Source organism: Conger conger, chromosome 3, assembly GCF_963514075.1.
Source record: "Conger conger chromosome 3, fConCon1.1, whole genome shotgun sequence".
NCBI lineage: Eukaryota > Metazoa > Chordata > Actinopteri > Anguilliformes > Congridae > Conger > Conger conger.
The window spans coordinates 60,802,757-60,822,352 of NC_083762.1; the positions used below are offsets into that span (position 1 = coordinate 60,802,757).

Below are 19,596 nucleotides of genomic sequence, written 5' to 3' on the forward strand. Positions count from 1 at the left end.
CAGTCGTATGAAGCAGCCAGGCAGGGGCACAGTCTCAGAGGGAGGGAGGGAGAGAAGAATGTCATCTCTCGCGTCTTCAATGCAATGAGCAATGGGGAAGCATTTACCGTGAGGATTCATTACTTTTCCGACGCGCCGTGCCGGCGAGGAGCCTGTCTGGGTATGGAACAGGCCGGCGCTCTCCCCACGGTTCCCAGCCTACGCTGTGTCCTGGCTCACCCGCAGCGCGTCTGGAGCCTGCCTGTCCCATTCACGGCAACGCGGGTCTAGTGACAACCGTGGTCCTAGCGGTTACGCCACGGGAACCCAGTCTTATCAGAAAAGGACCAGTGTTGGGTCGGTTGTCTTGTTTTTAGCCGCAGCACTACAACGCGACAGCTGATGCAACTAATTAGCCATTCAATCGAGACCTCGATGCGTGGAATCGGGCATCTTATTGCGGAATTGGACACCTCCAAGACTGGATACCCTCGAGTTACACGTATCACTGGCGTGCTTTCGTCATTTTTGCTGTGCTTGTACTTTGTTGTAAAATCCATATTCAAAATGCCAAAATGTTTAAATGCCATACCGTTAGCGTACATAGGCTACATGCATTCGTCTAAAGCTGGAAACAAAGACTTGAGACGTTTCGAAAATTAAAGCTTAATTTTGGATTGTATATCACTCAAATATGTTGCCAGGTGGTGATGTGATTTAGGTTATTTTAGCACCAACGAAAAATCCTTTAACAAGCATCAGCCAGCACATATTTGAAATGCTTCGCACATCTGTTAACAGGGCACAGCTGCGCACACCTTCAAACGCAGTGCAAGCTCCTTGTTTTAATGGTAGGATGTTTGTTTGAATCCCAAGGATGGCATGTTAAAGCATCGCTTAAAACCTTTACTTCCAGGGTGACTTGTTGGACACACTGGCCTTTTTAAAAATATATATTTTTTCTATTAATCTGGGGCCTGGCCTTTTTAAAATATATATTTTTTTTTTTACTATTAATCTGTGGGAACAATGTATGGTGTGATAGTTACTGAATTAATTTAATGTACTGACCACATTTATACACCCAAATGGATAAAAAAAGTCATTTTCATTTACAATGTATAGTACGTTTTGCTTTGGCTGCCACGTGTTGAGTATATTAATATGCTAACCTGAAAATATGCTCGGATTAGTAGTAGCTATCTAATTCTCTTCTAGGCATGTGGTGATGCTACAACCATTTTGGGATGCAAGACATGAACCGGCTGTACAACACGCCATGTCACTGATTAATGTTTGCCTATTTTATGCTTATATTAATACGGAAAAAGTGTGCCTCTTTCCTGCATGTAGTTGGGGCCTATGTCCGTATTTAACCCAAAGAGCTGAAAGAAGAGCGCAACCCATTTCTGTTCAAAATGCAATGCACAATTGGCCGTAGCATCGCTCAGCAAGGAATGGTTTTGCATGGCCGGATTTCTAGCTTCTCGTTGGATAATTCCGGGACTTCTGGCCAATTGGGCGCCTGTCGTCTGCAGTCCCCAGCTGAACGTCGAGCCTCTGATATAATGTGGCACAGCTCAGCTGGTACAATGCCAGGGGGAAATGATATACTTTTTAATCTGGCTCTTTCCCAAACCGACTGAGGACACCGACGCTACGGCCCGGTCCTGCGGATACAAGCGCGAATTAAAAATCGGGCGAAGAACCGCTCGGATTTCGAAATTGGTTCAGAATTAAAGTCGGTAAAAAAAAAAAACCATCTGTTTGCACCACATTTGTCAACATGTTAATCAGATTGCTCTGTCGCATCCTTCATCATATAATCTGTGTTTTTCTTTATTGCAGGTTCACCTCCACGCTATTTGACATTAAGAATATGTAGCATAGCTTCTCTTAGTATCCCTTAAATGGTATATCTCTGTGAATCATTCAAGTACCTCATTTGGGTGTTCCACGGATATAGGTTTAATACGTAATGTATGCATGATGTTGACATATCAAATTGATGTCCAATGCAATATAGCTAGCAAATATGAAATTATTATTCACCCCCCACTGCAATCACCCCCCACTGGTATGGTACATCTCATAAATAAATAAATAAATAAATAAAGAGTAGATATTTTAAGAACAAACAGGTTTCCTTTGACACCCGTTCATTATTATTTTGCATTGTTCTATTATGGAACAGGCGCAATGTTCTCTAGATGGCAGTAGTTCGTCAAACATGCCAGAGCGCATTATTACACCATACAGGGGGACAAGGGTTTGGGCGAGTTAATGTTTGCGCGTTTGTTTCCTCAGTCGGAGGAAAACACAATATGGTTGGATTTCATGACAGCCAGATGGATTTTATGGCAGCTGTATTTTAGCCTTATTTTAGATGTCTCGCTAATCTCTGCTGCCCATGACGATGAAACGTGTGATGGCTCTATTACATTATGCAAACCGTAATATCTTGGTTAAGTCAAAATGCAGGGGTAATTAACTTAAAATGACTTTGTGCTTTTCACAACAGTTTCGTCTTAATCGGAAAGATCATATCAACGGCGCTTTTCTGTAGGCTATGTGGATTTCATCGAAATATGCTGAGTGCGTCTTTGAAGTCAATGTTTACAAGAAAAAAAGTCATTACCAGGTCTGAAATTAAAAACAAACAGTGTCATTCCATTAATTGCTGTTTGTATTTGTGGACTCCCCATATTCGCCGTTTGGTAGGCTGTACACGCTTTGACTGCGTGATTTACTTTTTCTGTGGAGTGGATTTGTATGCTACGTAATTCACAGATGACTGATAAATATACAGAAGTTTGGGCGGAGAGTGTAGTAATTTATGTACTGGTAAAATTATTTGCAATTTGTAATATCGACACTTGTTAATAGGCTTAAACGTTATGCGAATGAGAATAATAACATGAGTCTAATCCGCCTTGATTAGTACTCGTGGTTGGCTACTACGCAGTAGTCTACTCTGCCTATATTGTGAAGCACATAATTTAAAATCTGAAATGTTAGATTATATGATACGTTGGTGGGGGCGTTACTTTTACTGTGGGAACATTTTTTCCAAGCGCAAATCGCAATTTAAGCGTGTTGTGTAGTGAATGGACAAATGCATCATCGAAACAAAATCCAAGCCGTCGCCGGCACTTGATTGACAACTCCGCAAAGCCACAGGATGCGTCGTTAGTGTCCATTCGCTCAGCCACACTGCTGAGCGTTACCACGCAGCCTACATCAAAAGCAGTAGGGTATGGGGTGACGCTTTATACGTGTAGGCTACTCTTTCATGTTCTCTTCTCGGCAATAAAGTAGGCTGGTTATACAGCGATGAATGTTAAAGGAACAACATCACCGTATATTTAGGCAGATTCAAGAATGTTGAGCACTCGATTTTGAGCAGAGTAGATACTTTGTGTTTTTACAGGTAGCAGCGCATTTGCCAAAATGTCACGCTTTGCATTTCACAACATTTCACGTCCAATTATTACTACTACTACTACTACTACTACTACTACTACTACTACTACTACTACTACTACTACTACTAATTATAAACAGAGTAGGCTATTTTAAGTTCATTGTCCCCATGAGGACGTAAGCCCCCACAGATCCTATAAAACACATTTAATGTTGCGGAAAGCAGTGGCCGTTCAAACCGTCATCATAAATCGTGGAAGATGATTCCACGCAGTATGTGCCTTTTCAACTAACCTTGGAACTCGGCGGCATTTGTTTTATCTGGTGGGATGCACATTGGTATTGCCGATACTATAGTGCTGAAGCCATAACCTGCGCGGTTCTGGGAACAGTTGCAAAAGTTCATTTTCTTCCCTTTTCCCCCATTTATATTTGTTGATTGTTTAATTTTCATTTACAATATACTAGCTCTTGCTCATTTGTCTTTAAATGAAACACATTTTATACAGTTTTCTAATTATGGTGTCAACATGCACAGGTTAGTCATGCTTTTAGCGAAATTAAGCCCCTTTGTTATAAATGTCATGCATTGACAGGTCACTGCATTTAGGCATCTGCTATATATAGCTAAGCATTTTAACACTCACACTGGCTGAATACTAGTCTTCTTTGTAATATACTGCGACACACAAATTCCATACTACACTGCCAATCATATTATATATGCTGCTGTATATTAGTATGACACTACATTTGCTATTGGTACTACTCTGTATGCTACTGATGTAGCCTACTTGTACTTCTACCCCGGATTTTAATGGTGGCGGTGATGTGTGCCAGAAAGGTAAGACTTCTGTTTCCAGTCTCAGCAGCTGGGCCCCCTGACCCCCATGGGGGGTGAGAAGCGAGTTAAGCAGGTTCAGGCAGGTGCAGCGTGATTGCTATGCATATTGACAGGTATCTAGCGGTTCAGTCCCTGGCAGGAATAATTAATAACAGCAAGGGGCCTCATCTGAAAAAGGGAACAAAAAAACAAAAACGCCTCTTTGCTAACAGCAGATCGTTAATTAAGGGTAAAGGTGGAACCTCAGTGCTGAACAGCGATTCGATTTCTGACGCTCAGATTTACTGACAAACCCGCAAGTACGCGGTCTGAACTACCAGAGCCTCCCAAAACAGGAAGGTGTGGTCACTCGTATGGGAATGGAAAGCAGACCTACTGGCAATTTAAAAAAAAAATGTATACACATATTAGAGCATATTTCATCCAGAAATAAGATGCATGTCTTTACTATGACTATAGACCATGGGTACAGTTCTAGGACATTTCTGGCAATTTCTGACAGTTCAGTCGAAAGTAGCGGGAGTGAACTGTTCCAATATCGGTCTTTCGTATGGGAATTGAAAGCAGACGTATCTGAATACTGATAAACATATATGCTGTGGTTAGAAAATACAGCATGCTTGCTAACTCTATCTCCCGTGGCCCTGCGCCTTAGATGTGATGCTGCTAGCTTTACACAAGGCTCAGTGTGTGACTTAGATCATTGTTTGGATGAATGGGCCCACTGGACTCCTTGTCAAATGCTAGCCTGCATCTTCCTCATTACCTGTCTGATAGACAGGATGCCTGAATTCCTTTACAAAAATGAAATGAATCACTGAGATAAGATTCCTGTCTGGGGTTTATCTATATTGGTCTATACAGATCTATTGTCTATGGGGCCAGAGAATGTATATATATTTTAAGGGTGCTTTATTTGTTTACTGTACGCTTTAAGAATGTACAGGGCACGGGTGGCCATGCTATGCTGTGCATTCGGCCGGCTGTTGAAGCACAGGACGAATGTGTTCCTGATGAGCTAGCCTTGGGCTGTGGATAGTGTGGACAGCCGCTTGGAACCCATGCTCATTCTCAGCTTGTTAAAATCACTAGTTTTCAGGCTCTTTCAGTAATTACTCCGCGAAATGCCATTCGCCACCAGCGTGGCGGAAACTTGAGCTCGGCGACTGTTTATCCAGGCGATTCTTTATACCGGCTCAATTAACAGAAAATGAGCAGCTATTAATCATTGGGGCTTATGAACATCTAATAAAGGATGCAGTCGTTTTATTCTCCTTTGCAATACAATTAGAATCGATCCAATTTTTGGGGGTGGCAGGGGGTCATAAATGTACTCTTTCAAATGAAACATCCATAATAGATATCAATAATAGATATAAAATACATTAACTTTTGCATAGCACTTAACGGGTATCGCAAGGTGCGTTTTCACCAAATAATCATAAATACATTGCAGCTATAATTTCACGGTACCGCTAGTCCAAGGCAGGTACCAATATCTCATTGATAACGTTACGTTTGGTTTATTAGTCTCAACTTTTTCTTCTAAGCCACTACTGCGGTTTGTAGTTGGATGGGGGAAATCACTGTTCAACCGCCCTGGTCACAGCAGTAGTCCATATTTAATAACACCAATTCCTCGGCCGTAATCAATCTGTTGCCCGACACAAGCCCTGAAGGGCCTTGTTGCCTGGGACCTGCTGTCTGAGATCAGTTGCATTGGTCATTCTGTCCAGGCAGTAACCCGGAGGATGGAAAGTCTGTCGGAGAAAGGAAAATGCCCTTTTACCCTCCAGTTTACACCATTTAGACTTAACTTTTTACGAGGTATCCCTTGGAGGTTTGTTTCCAGACTCATGGGTTCACTTTGCTACCTGTTAATTATATTACCTAGCGGTGAATCGCACCATACCTTTTCTCCACAGAGCCACCTCTCATTTTTGTCATTGGATTTTAATCCGATTTAATTAATCTCTTGCCCACAGTTGAGCCAAGCCATAATTGGAATGGAATGCACTGTAATGTATCCACATTTAAAACGTATATTTTAAAGGGGGGGATTGTTAGGTGTCGGTCAGCAACTACTACTATAAAACCAATAAATAAAATGAGATGTAATCTTTCGCGTTCTTATAGTGATCGACATTTGAGATAATGGCTGCTTAAAATAGTTTTTGTTGAATTGTGTACAACAACAGATGAATGAGATACGAAGATCTCGTTCACTCTTCAGTTGAGTGGAAAATGCGATCCATAATTGCCTTGACTTGGTGCCAATCCATAGGTAGCTAATGGTAGTGATTTATGGGAACTTGGGAGGGGGTGGGGTGTATCCGTGCGATTAATCAGTTGTTTCCTAGTCGCTTGCGTTTTGCGCTACCCCTCGTCCGTGATGTAGGATCAGACGTACCCAGCATTGAAAAGTCAAGACACACACTCTCTGTTCTCTGCAAGACCCCCCCCCCCCCCCCCCCGCACACACACTCACATCCTCCGCTTGTACCCCCGCCTCTGTCCTACCTCTTCCTCTCCCTCTCTCTCGCCTCTCGCTGTCTCCCTCTGTGCACCCTCCCTTATACCGTCTTCTTACACTCATATAAACACCTAGAGATCCTAGTGCACGCAGGGAGAGGTGGACCGCTGGCTCGCTGCGAGAAAGAATTCCCACTGACATCCTTGAATAACCGGCGCGTGACTCACTAACTGAGGGGTCCGGACTTGTGCGAGAGTCCTGCTGGAGCCGGAGTCTCAATTCCGCAACGATGTCAGAATTTATTTTAGCCTTTTTGACCATATCGGGATTATTTCCAATCGCCAAGGTGCTGACCACCGTAGGCGCAGAGCAAGGTAAGACTCGTTCGCAATGCAAGCGGTCATACGAGGTCTGATAAAACTTACCGCACTGGATTATCGTTTATGGCTTCGTAAAAATGGCTTTAAACACATTATAGTTGTTTTACTTTTGAACACACTGCCTATCCCTTGTTTTATATATAAACAGTACTACGGGGTCTGTGCCTGTAATTATATTGTTAGAAGTAGTAGGCTATCTGCATTTTATTTCTAAGTGCTCAAATTTCCAATTCGGTATTGGTTGTGTACGTTCTACCGCTGTCACGTGACGAGATTTTAGTTTTCTGTTCTTAAATTTGAGTAGAATATGGGTTGCCCGTAACAAACGAACAGTGGTATTTCATATGCAACAAAAATAAAATCCAGTTTATGCAATGGCAGACGGGACCTGTGTATATGCTACTTTTTAGTTTTAAAAGCTACATATGTAGCCTGTTTTACTGTGTTTGTGTAGGCTACAGTAGTTATCATTGGCTGCTCAAAGGGAATGCAAAGATACTGTAGCTACGTGTAGCCTATTATGTAGCCTACCAATTCAGACCTATTCAACTAGAGCGTATTTCGCATTTGAAGCTTTGTCATTGCTGCATGGCGGGCTACATAACTGTGTTACAAGATGTTCTTATACATTCATTTTATTATTGGCAGTAATGTAAAGTATTATGTGCAAGTACAACACTGAAACGGCAAAATGAACACGGTAATGGATGTGGTAGCCCAGGCAAGTACAACATGGACACGTGCTTGAGAATTCTCATTGGCATCAAATAACTCGGCTGAATGTCCTTTTGAAATCCTGATTTCCCAGAGTCCATCGATTGCAGCCTCGCAGAAACAGGAATATATCCCCTTGTCGAATTATTTTACACACAAGTGTTCTCCTCCTGTTGATTTTCTGTCTTGTCCTTTCGGGGCTCAGTTTTCGAGGATATGAAATCCAATAATGTGTCCCGCTTCGAAGCCCTGAGATGCTTTTTATTTAGACACAACCAGCGAATCGCAGCAGGTGCCTGCATAATAGTTTATTGAATGCTTGCTCAAAAAAGCATCCACTACGAACCCAGTTCCTTGGTGGCTATCGTGAAACCTTTTTAATTCCCTGAAATTGTAAGAATAACTTTGTGGTTGACTCTGCCTTGTGTTGAAACGCAGTGTAAATCTAAGCTTCCGAACGCTCAATTTACGCTTGAAGGTGTGCCTGTCGAGATAGGGCAAGCTTTAGAAGACGCGCCCTCCCCCAACCCCCGAACTAATATAAGACAGATCGACAGCTTATAACATGCTGTTTTAATGACATCCCCCTGCGTATTACAGCGTTAAATTGCTTTAGCAATATTAAGCGGAATCTTATTGACTATGCTTTGCGGATTTTCCATTGCGTCATAAAAAGTTATTCATGAAATTGGCGACAATACTTTGTATCCCATTAGGAATCTGTGCTCAATCTTAAAACCACCGATAATGTCATGCAATTATACCAGTATTGAAAACTGCACTGTCACTAGGTGGCCTGTGATGTTCGTGTAGCCTATACATTGTGCGCTCCGCTCAGTTTTCTGAACGCGCACTGCGTTCACGTTCAGTTCAGAAGGAACAGGTGTCGGAAACCCAAATGAGATTGAGTAGGCTATCACAACAACCTTCTATCACACGCATTTATCACGGTACGTCGAGTAGCCTACGCCGTTTTTTCAGCATTTTATTTCAGCCGAGCTATGGTTTGCCAGTCCCGGTTACTTTTGAAAACATGGTTAAAATCTCCGTCTGGGCGACTGAATGTAATTCCCGTAACCTGCAGTAAAATGCGTCCTTAATTTATGTTGTTCATCTTACTATTAAATGTTCACCAGTACAGCTGTTTTCCCATGTAGTTACAACATGACTGAAATAATCTGCATGCAATTTCAATTACCCAGCTTTGTTCTCAAGTTTTAATCAGTGTGGGCTTGTATTCATACTAGAGCGAATCCCTTAGCTATTTTTAAGGTCATGCTTAGGTTATGGCTATCTTTGTCCAGTTTTTAACTCCTGCTTGGGAGGGACACAATTAGTTTCCAAAGGTGGAAACCTAATTGTTTGAATGTTTGTAATAACCGTACCTGCCAATTACCGTTTCGAATTTTTTAAATGTGGCTAGTGTTCTCGTGATTTTGATGAATTGTCTATATGAGACTTTATTTACATTACTGCCTAAAATTGGTGGCTGAATGCTATTAAAAAAAAAAACTTGGTGGAAACCTAGTTAGCTACTCCACCCAAGCTACAACCATAGCCTACTGCAAAATAGCCTGAGCGATAAACGGAGAACAGGATGAGAATTATTGGTTGTTGAGGGTGTAGCTGCGTCGCGTTTAGACGGCCCTCTTCTAACGGAATTATCTTCTGGCCTTCCAGAACTGAGAATCGATGGCAATTATTTTCAGGCTGCGTTAACAGCGAGAGTTGGGGCAAAATAACATGCTTATGTTCCTACATGCTTATTTGCGATTTACATTTTTCTTCACTCCATGTTCAATTAAAAATGCTCATTGGCTCATTGAAAGTACTGCATCAGTTGTGCCTACTTGTGCTGTTCGTGTGTGTGTGTGAGAGAGAGAGAGAGAGAGAGAGAGAGAGAGAGAGAGAGACGTATGGTCTTGCTGCTTGTCTACTCTAAATTTGTGAACTTGAAATGATTCAGACCTTGTTGTTATTTTTCTTCTCAATCAACCAATTTCTTCCTCACGATATAGCTGTTCTGAAAACAAAAGTATGTTGTCTTTTAACCATGTTTTGGTTATCCATATTCCTGGAAATTATCTGGAGACAACACTAAGGAAGTCTGTAACCAATTTATCCCAGTTAAAAATAAATTAATTCTTGCACTCAAATTGAATAAACGTCCTCAGCATTATTGCTATGACAACGTTATAAATAGCCGAAGGACATAGACTGAACGACCACTGGTCCACAGTTTCAGTTAGGTCATATCATCGCCGGATTGCCAAGAAAGCTGTGTATTTTGTAGACATTTTCGTCCCAGCTCCGGGGTTGTTTTCATAGCTGGTTTACATTACTGTCTGGAAAGTTTCACGGCAAAAAGTAATGTTTTTCCTTTAGTGGAACCTTCACCCCAAATCGGCTGGACGTGGAACATTTTATGAACACTTTGGAACACGTTTTGCCGCAACAGGTGTTTGTTTCTGCCGACGGAGAGCTTGACCTCATCTAAGCCTCGTTTCTAAAAGCCACATTTTGCGTGGGCCTACCTCATGTCAAGCCTTCCTGTCTAATCTTACCTCTGAAACATACGTAGCTGCTGACAAGTTATAACTGTGGCTGTAATTTCGGCACTAAGTGCTGACCAGTAAATGGCTGTGACATGACCATCATGGCTGACTGAACCAATGATGTCTTACAAGGAGTGATGTATTGGTTGGTAAGTTGATAAGAAGGGGCAACTCGCCTGTGAGTTGGCTGTCAACCTGCATGATCTTTTTTTTGTTTGTGAGGGTATTGGTGGTACACTGACTCTTTGCTCTCAGTTCTTTGAGAAATATATAAAATGTATTTCTAATGTATTGGACGTGATTATGAGTTTGGTCATAAAGAACATGCAAGAAAATATTGTGTATGATTAAATGTAAAATGCAAGCAACATCAAGATATGGACACATGCAACAGTGAAATTGTCAGCCTGTCCTCACAGACAGTGTATACTCATTTCACAGTGATTTAAGTGCATTGTTTGAACTGCAGTTGGCAAACCCGGAAGCTTTTTGATATGCCACGCATGTTGCCATATTATTATAAAAAAAAAAATAAAACAAAATTATTTCAAATTCTTCCTGTTTTTTCCCAATTTTTTAATAGTTTTAACCAATTGTACCCTATCTATTCCAATGGCCCATGTGTTAGCCAGGGGTACACCACCTACACCCTGTCGCTCGGTGGCCCAGGTGGATCAGGTGATCCTGAAAACGACACTCCTTCTCCGAGCCACATCGTCCCGCCTGCGACAGTGATTTCGAGGCTCCCAGGGTGCTGTTGTATGCACCGATCACACTAACCCCTCTTGAGACCCCCCCGCCCTTGGAGGGGCGAGCCAATTATGCCACTCCATGTGAGCCGGCCAAACTCGGCTTTGGCAGGACCGGGAATCGAAGCCATATTATTTATAATTTTTTTCTTCCTTCATAATTTTTCCTTGCCGAAGTTGCTCTAAGAGCACTGCAGCACTAGGGCTTGCAGGAGACCTGCAAGCTGTGCCCCTGTCTGGTGAAGGAAACGGTGCTTGGGATTAGGGAGACTGCAATGAATTCCCCATGGAAAAATACGTCTGGTCTGGTATCATTTCTATTTCATTGTGTGTGATGATGGTAACATCTAGGTGCTGATATGCCTGCACTTGACAATCAAAGTATTAATGCTTGTGTAGTAACATAATTTTGAAGAAAAGCATGTTGTAAAATTTATGTGGGAAGATTTTGTGCATTAATAAAATGTATATACAGTGAACAATTTCAACCCCTTCCCCCCAGAAAAGTTTTTATTGGTTTGGAACTCCCAATCTGGGAGACAAAAACTGCGACTGCCTATCTGTGTGGCTCCATGAATGATGGAAGGCTTACAGTATTTCTTCCCACTATTTCCCATAAGACAAAAAGGACATTTAGCGCCAGCTCTTTGTCTCTGTTTGCAGTGCTACTGCTATCTAGGCTGATTACTATAATAGGAGTTGCCCTCATTTGGTGTGACTCAACAAGCTAGCGTTATTTGTTCGTAGCTTACCTCTGGATATTGCCAGAAGCACAGTGGTATAATCCCCCTTAACTGAATAATCAAAGGACAGTGCTCCGTCTTGAATTTGAACCTGCAACCTGCAAAGCACAAGCTGAGTGCACACACTTCTGGCAGTTATATGGACAGCTCTCTAGGGCTTTACTGTAGCAACTTACTAGGCTTGTAACCAGCAGGTTGCGGTTTTAGTGTCCCGGGTGGGCCATTGTAAGGCAGAGTACTTAATCTGATTTACCTCAGTAAATAGCCTTCAGTCTGAGCAGGCAGTATGTACTAAGGATTGTGCTGTTGTAGGTAAGAATCATGACTCCCTGTATAATGGTGTTTGTTCGTGATATTACAAATAGTAATTTTTATGACCTTTGTATTGATTGAATGCCTACTGTTTTGATCGTTTGAGCTGTGTGTGTGTGCGCGCCTGTGTATTTCTCAGTTCTTTTTTTATTTTCCTTGCTTGTCTTTATGTCTTAAGTTAATCCAAAATTTCTTGTTTAAGATCTTTTGGCTAATGTAACGGATTACCTGAATTTAGCTGATAATCACAATATGCATATTCGAAATTACAAAAGACAATGCATGTCATGTGGATGTAGAAAGTTTTTTGTAGCTGGTAGTCTGTTTGGGTATGGGTAATCACATTATGTTATTGGAAGTTGAACAATGACATTGATTTGTATTGCAATGTGCCACAATGCATATTCTGTCACGATGGGCGTGCCAGTACACAGCACAGCCTGGCATTAGCTTGATGCCGTGGCTTTTGGAACTGGAGGCCTTTGCTTCAGTCAAGCCAATGGAGCATCCTCTTAGCGAATCACAAGCCGGAACAGCTCAAAGCTTATCAGACCGCCGGGAGACCCGCAGGTACCGTGGAAACCTTCTGTTTCAATTTGACTCCACCGAATTGATTTGGCAAAAATCCAAGCACGTTACTTAGGCCCGGCTTTCGGCGATTTATCGTTTCAAAGAGTTAAAAAGGAAACGCGAAGTTGCGAGGTCGTCGGGTAAAAAATGCCGGAAAAACGCTTTCCCGAAAACGCAGGGATGCAAGACTGAGTCTAATTTGTGTTTTTCTTCCGTGCCGTCGAAGGCAGTCACGCGCGGCGTCTTCTGAAGCGAGGGAGCGGAGAACACAAAACAATAACACCTCACAACAGTGGGGAAGGTTTGGGGAACTGGGGGGGATGTGTGGGGTTGGGAGGGAGGCTGCAGGCACTCACTGCATGCTAAGAGAGTGAGGCAGCACTATTGGCAGCGGATGCGCCCCCCCCCCCCCCCACCCCCACCCCCTCCGGGTCGGATCACGGCTCTGTTCTGGACCTCTGCCCGTCTGCCTGGACGTGTCTGGGGATCGCGCTAGAAGGGGAGACTGGACCCAGAGGAGGCACCACCCAATCGCTCGAGAGTTCGGAGGGATGAAGGGCTGGGGGGTGCCCCTCAATTGAAATGACTTTTAAGGCCCATTCGCACCAACTATAACTATAACAATAACTATAACCATAACGATGTGATCCACATTGCTGCAAGATAACTTTCTGTAAGAATTGTCTTGGCTATGTCGCCTGTTTTGCACGCAGCAGCCTGTAAATCCGGTCGGATTTTGATTGGCTGTCAGTGTTTTATCGTTCATGCAGCTGGAAAAAAATGTATCTGGAAGTGATCCCAATGATATCATTCGTCACTGTCGTGCAAACTCCTCCATCCACTTGAGTGAGGACGATTTTTAAAACGACACATTTATAGTAATCGTTGTAGTTATTGTTCTTGGTGTGGAAGGCACTCAAAGGCCCCTGCACTGAGAGAGTGCAGAACATTATGTCTGTCTTTCCTTCACCTGAGCTAGACATGGCTGTATACTGCGCCACGTTATGGAGAAGTGATTGTGGGGGGCTAAACGCATGTAAAATGGTCAAGCTGTTTTCTGTACACCAGGGGTGCCCAATGTTATCCAAAAAGGGCTGGTGCAGGTGCAGGTTTTTGTTTTAGCCCAGCGCTATGATATAATGATAATTTGTTATTTAGCTGACGCTTTTATCCAAAGTGTCTGAAAATTAATTAGACTAAGCAGGGGACAATCTCCCCTGGAGAAATTAAGGAGTTTACAAGCCTTTCTCAAGGGCCCCAACAGCTGTGTGGATCTTATCGTGGTTACACCGGGGCTTGAACCACCAACCGTCCGGTTCCCTGTCATGAACCTTTGCCACTAGGCTATAGGCTGCCCGGATGACCTAATTAACAAATCATGGTCTTCAATAAAGACATTGGTCAGTAGAATGAGGAGTTAGCGTCGGGCTATAAGGAAAGGCCGCACCCGCACCGGCCCTTTTCCGATAAAATCAGACACCCCCGCCGCGCACTTTCGCCGTCGCAGTGAAGCTAAACGATGTCGGCACGGCGCTGCTGCCTTTCCTGCCGCGTTACGCGCCCGCGAGAGCAACGTCGCGACGGATTTTCCTTCGAGGGAGGCGCTCCTGGCCGCCGTCACCCCTCGGCGGGCTCCAATCCCAGGCCGTAATCTCCGTAAAGCGCATTGAGATATTTGTCCTTAAAATAAATAAATAAGGAAAGCGCTCGCCACACAAATAAAGCTGAGTCGAATTGAGTTGAATGCCGGTGTCCGCCCGGATCAAGATGACTGATTGGGCCGCGCTCATGAGTACCTTCGCCTGGGAGTGGTTTCGCGCAGGGGGCGCTGGTGGGGGGTGGGGGGGCGGGCGAAGGGTGATGGAGGGGACGCGGTGAAAGCGCCGCTACTCAGACGCAATGAGCCGTGACTTTTGGCTGAGTCAGAAAACCAGGAAGCAAACACTAAGATCCATCAATCCCTTCATGTCCTTTTCAGTGGTTTAAAAAAAACAAAAAAAACGAACAACAAAAACTCAAAAGGCACCCGGGGTCATTCTACGGGAAAATGAAACCCGCTAGAAACCAATCTATGGTATTATGTTTTATATAGCACTTTTTTCTGTGCACAGTCACAGTGGGATGCTATGCATGTCACAATGAAATAAATGAAATTTTAAAAGTGCGCTAGACACAAATTACCCTGGTGTCTGGTCATTTTATTTGGTGCCTGCTCAGAATGTTCAAATCCAAAAATGTTTTACTGGGCTGGTTTTAAAGCGATGACTAAGAACTCATAGGAATTTTCAATCAGCAGGTAATTTCGGGGCTAATTCATCATTCATTTTCTTTTGTGGCGTTTAAGTATTCGGGACGTTGAGAAGTGGCCCGACTCATCTGTGGGGCTGTGTCGTGGATTCTCAAGATGGAGGTTCCTCTGAGCATCTCAGATGGGTGTAATCTGTGAGCGTCAGGGAACAGGAAAAAGGGGAGCATTGGAGAGTCACGTGACATGGGGGTGGAGATTTACTGCTTCGTTCCCTGGCCATTGTCCACAGGGCGAATCCGTGGCCAATTATGCAAATACTTGGAAATATAAAAAGAAGTGTTTCCGTCCCTCAGAACGGGAAAGGATGAGGAAGGCTTGTCTTCATTTCTGAGAACGGCAGGCGAGAGGGGCACCAAGATCACACACAAAATGGCCTCAATCCTTAGTATATCACTGCTACGCACCATAATAATAATTTTGTTATTTAGCTGATGCTTTTATCCAAAGCCACTTACAGTTGATTTGACTATGAAAGGGCTGCCCCCCCCAGGAGCAATATGGGGTTAAGGGCCTTTCCCAATAGCTGTGTGGATCTTATTGTGGCTACGCCGGGGCTTGAACCACTAACCTTCCAGGTACCAGTCATGTTATTTTTCCACTAGGCTACAGGCTGCCAACCATCCATGAGGGAATGCAGTTTGAAAATATAAATTTAAAGATCAATTTAAAATTGCATGATTTATTCAGCTCCTTTTCTTGCATGTTCTTTCACAGCATTAGCACCCGTATGTGATTTATCAATGAGCTGTTATGTCTGGAGACTCCCTTTTAAATTAATATAACTGTGTGCTCTCAGTATTATATATAAAGATTAAGCACCTACACATTGTTGATACTGTATCTATTTTGTGGGTGTATACAGATTATGCACCTAAGCAGTGTTGATATGTATCGTGTGTGCATGCGTGCATGCATGTGTGTGCATGCATGTGTGTGCACAAGATCATAGTAGCCTTCACCTTGTGAAATGACACCAGAGCATGGACCGGCTGCAGTGTTTGTGTGCGCAGTGCATGTGCGTGTGTGTGTGTGTGTGTGTGTGTGTGCACAAGATCATAGTAGCCTTCACCTTGTGAAATGACACCAGAGCATGGACCGGCTGCAGTGTTTGTGTGCGCAGTGCATGTGTATGTGTGTGTGTGTGTGTGTGTGTGTGTGTGTGTATGAGATCATGATAGCCCTCACCTTGTGAAATGACACCAGAGCATGAACCGGCTGCAGTGTTTGTGTGCGCAGTGCATGTGTATGTGCGTGTGTGTGTGTGTGTGTGTGTGTGTGTATGAGATCATGATAGCCCTCACCTTGTGAAATGATACCATAACATGGGCCGGCTGGTGTGTGTGTGTGTGTGTGTGAACACTTGCATGTGTACGTGTGTGTGTCTGTGTGTCTGAGATCATGGTAGCCCTCACCTTGTGAAATGACAGCAGACCATGGGCCGGCTGTGGTGTGTGTGTGTGTGTGCGTGCGCATGTGTGTGTGTGTGTGCGCACGTGCAAGTGTACATGTGTGTGTGTCTGTGTATATGAGATCATGGTAACACTCACCTTGTGAAATGACACCAGACCGTGGGCCAGATCTGGTGTGTGTGTGTGTGTGTGTGTGTGTGTGTCTGTGTCTGTGTCTGTGTCTGTGTCTGTGTGTAGGAGATCATGGTAGCCCTCACCCTGTGAAATGACACCGGACCATAGGCCGGCTGTGGTGTATGTGTGTGTGTGTGTGTGTGTGTGTGTGCGTGCGCAGTGCATTTGTATGTGTCTGTGTGTGTGTGTGCGTGCAGGCGCAGTGCATGTGTACGTGTGTGTGTGTGTGTGTGTATGGATGAGATCATGGTAGCCCTCACCTTGTGAAATGACACCAGACCATAGGCCAGCAGTGGTGTGTGCATATGTGTGTGTGTGTGTGTGTGTGATGAGATCATGGTAGCCCCCACCTTGTGAAATGACACCAGACCATAGGCCAGCAGTGGTGTGTGCATATGTGTGTGTGTATGTGTGTGTGTGTGTGTGTGTGATGAGATCATGGTAGCCCTCACCTTGTGAAATGACACCAGACCATAGGCCCGCTGCAGCCTTAACAGGATGTGACCCAAGCAGTCCACTAGTCTCTTCGTCTACATTTCATCATATGTCCTTTGTTTTTTATGAATACGACTTTCCTTCAATACAACTACTGGTACATAACTAATCTTATACTACTACTAGTATTCTAATACAGATAATACAGACCCAAAGTTATGGCATTTGTATGACATCTCGGATTACCTGGATTAATTCACATTTCACCCATTTGTCTCTCCATTGTATCTTCCTGCCAGTTAAAAACATTACAGATTACGAATCTTGTCTATCACTGTGTTACGTTCTATCAGGATGATTTTCCTAACTGGACGAGCAGTCATTTGATCAGAGGTCAAATATCTTTGCGCCCGCTCAACTCTTTTTCATAATTGGAGATTCTGTATTCAGTGTTTTGTTTCTCTCTCTCTCTCCCTCTTCTCTGAGCTTAAAATAGCTAATTATTCCACCTGGCTTCCCTGCTGTGGCTTGGTGACAAAAGGCCAGAGGATGAGCTGTTCTCTCTCAGAAACTCAGCCCATCGGAGACACCGGCTCTTAAGAGCAATTTAAGGACGTTGAGCCTGAAATGGCTCTCCGCACACCAGAAAAGCTTTAATACGCTTGAACCTGAACTCTGTCTTTTATATTGTTCAGAAGCCGGCTAGAAAACAATGAGATTGCCAATCACATTATCTTATTCTTGGTAACAATAAGGTGAGCGACCTAAAATATGACATTAATTAATGATGTCTCAGTTCACCCTCCGATGCAGATGGTGGCAGCAGTGAGCCTTTAGAGGTGCTTAACCTGCCGTTGTACTTGAAACGGGAAGTCATTGTTTTCAAATACAGTTGGACATTATTAATATGCTTTGAGCATCCATTTTTCAAGTATACTGCAGTCTCTGCAGTCTCTGAGAAAGCAGCACAGTTCTCCAGAAGGTTCTTTTGGAGCATGAGGGAGTTTAACTTTTCAGGTGCATTTTCATCTGCAGAGAAAATATATTGCCACGTTTGAATTGGCTTGCAATTTGATTTTTTTCTTTGTAGCGTTAGAAAGAATGTGCAAAGATTGAGTCATAAATTACAACCGTCTTCGTGGATGATTGATATTCCCGGGCTTTGTGCTTGCCAGTGTATGTGCATTGTGCAATTCTGTTTGCGGTTGATCATTATGCTAATGTCTTGGATGCAAATGGATGGTATCACGCCACGATTTAAATCATGACAAATACGATTCAGTTCGATATTTCACTCTCTTTAAGGGTAACATTATGAAAAATCTGTTTGAGTCATTTCCGCAAAAGAACCTCAATTAAATGGCGAACAAGCTGTGACTAGTAGCCAGTGAGAGGGTGACAAATTCCTATTTTTAAGAAATTTCATGTTATATTCAAGTCCCATTTCATGTGTTATAGGTGGACATGCATTGCTGTTTCCTGAGTTCGAGAATCTTCCGAGCATTCCTTAAAGTGGGCCAGGGATGGATGCCACATGGTAGCACACTTTCCTCTGGCTTTGTGGCGTTCGTTTACTGCCGTGACCCCTTGACACCTTCATAACAATTTGGCTTTCAAGGAGGGAAACGGGCCCGGCAGCTCTGTCTTTTTGGTCTTAAGTAACAGCTCGACGGAGAAAATGTTGTTTCACATCAACGGACAAAAGGTCGTCCTCGGGGTCTGTGTCAGAGAGGTTAATAAATTGAATGACGACACATCCCACTGCGAGCTTCCAAGGTTTCCTGCCGTTTGGCGCACCTCCATATCATCTGCATTATGCATCTTTTTTCGCCCCGCCGATGGAAATGGAGTTCATCCGTTTGGCAGGCTTTCATTACTTTGTTATTTGTTTGTCTGAAAGGCAATTAATTTTCACAGTAGAAAGAAATCTAAGGCCCTCTCGCTGCTAAGCTACACAAACTCAGAGCTGAGAGAAACCACAGAGCAAGAGGCTCAGGTGCGGAATGAAAGGACAGATTGTTACCAAACATTTTTCAATCCTATCCCACCCCCCCCCCCCCCCCCCCCCCCTCCCCACCTCTGGTGTTCAAGGGAGAAAATATGACGCGAGTCTCTCCGGCAGGTAATTACTAATACTGTTACATGATGGAACTTCTGAGTGGTAGTTTAGTTCATGGAAAAGAAGGCTGGTTGACTGGCAATGAATCAAATGGCGGTTCATTGCTCCAGCTTGTGAGTAAACATTCTTTTTGTGGCTTGTTCAGTGCTTCCCTTACCCATAAAATATACTGTAACAAAGATGCTACTGTCTGCCACGATTTAATGTCTTGTTTTGAACACTTGTTACTGCGAGCAAGGCTGAAGCTGAAGTTGTGAACATTACAGACTTGCTGCCGTTTTGCTGTTATTCTCTTCTAATTGCCCTTATTGTACGTTCTCAAATTCTGGGAGGGTTGTGAAACCCCAGAGCAGACCAGGAACAGGGGCTACCACAGCCAAATAAAATAATATTTTTAGACTTGCTTTCA

The 19,596-nt window shown here is 43.5% G+C and overlaps 1 protein-coding gene across 1 annotated transcript in view; it reads left to right on the forward strand.

The window, feature by feature from the left end:
• The first annotated feature begins 6,971 nt into the window (after positions 1-6,971).
• LOC133123174 (low-density lipoprotein receptor-related protein 1B-like) overlaps positions 6,972-19,596 on the forward strand; it is a 484,946-nt gene continuing 472,321 nt past the window's right edge. Inside the window, exon 1 of the mRNA XM_061233491.1 lies at positions 6,972-7,093. Within this exon, the coding sequence (XP_061089475.1) occupies positions 7,009-7,093 (85 nt within the window). The 5' untranslated portion in view covers positions 6,972-7,008. The remainder of the gene's footprint in view (positions 7,094-19,596) is intronic.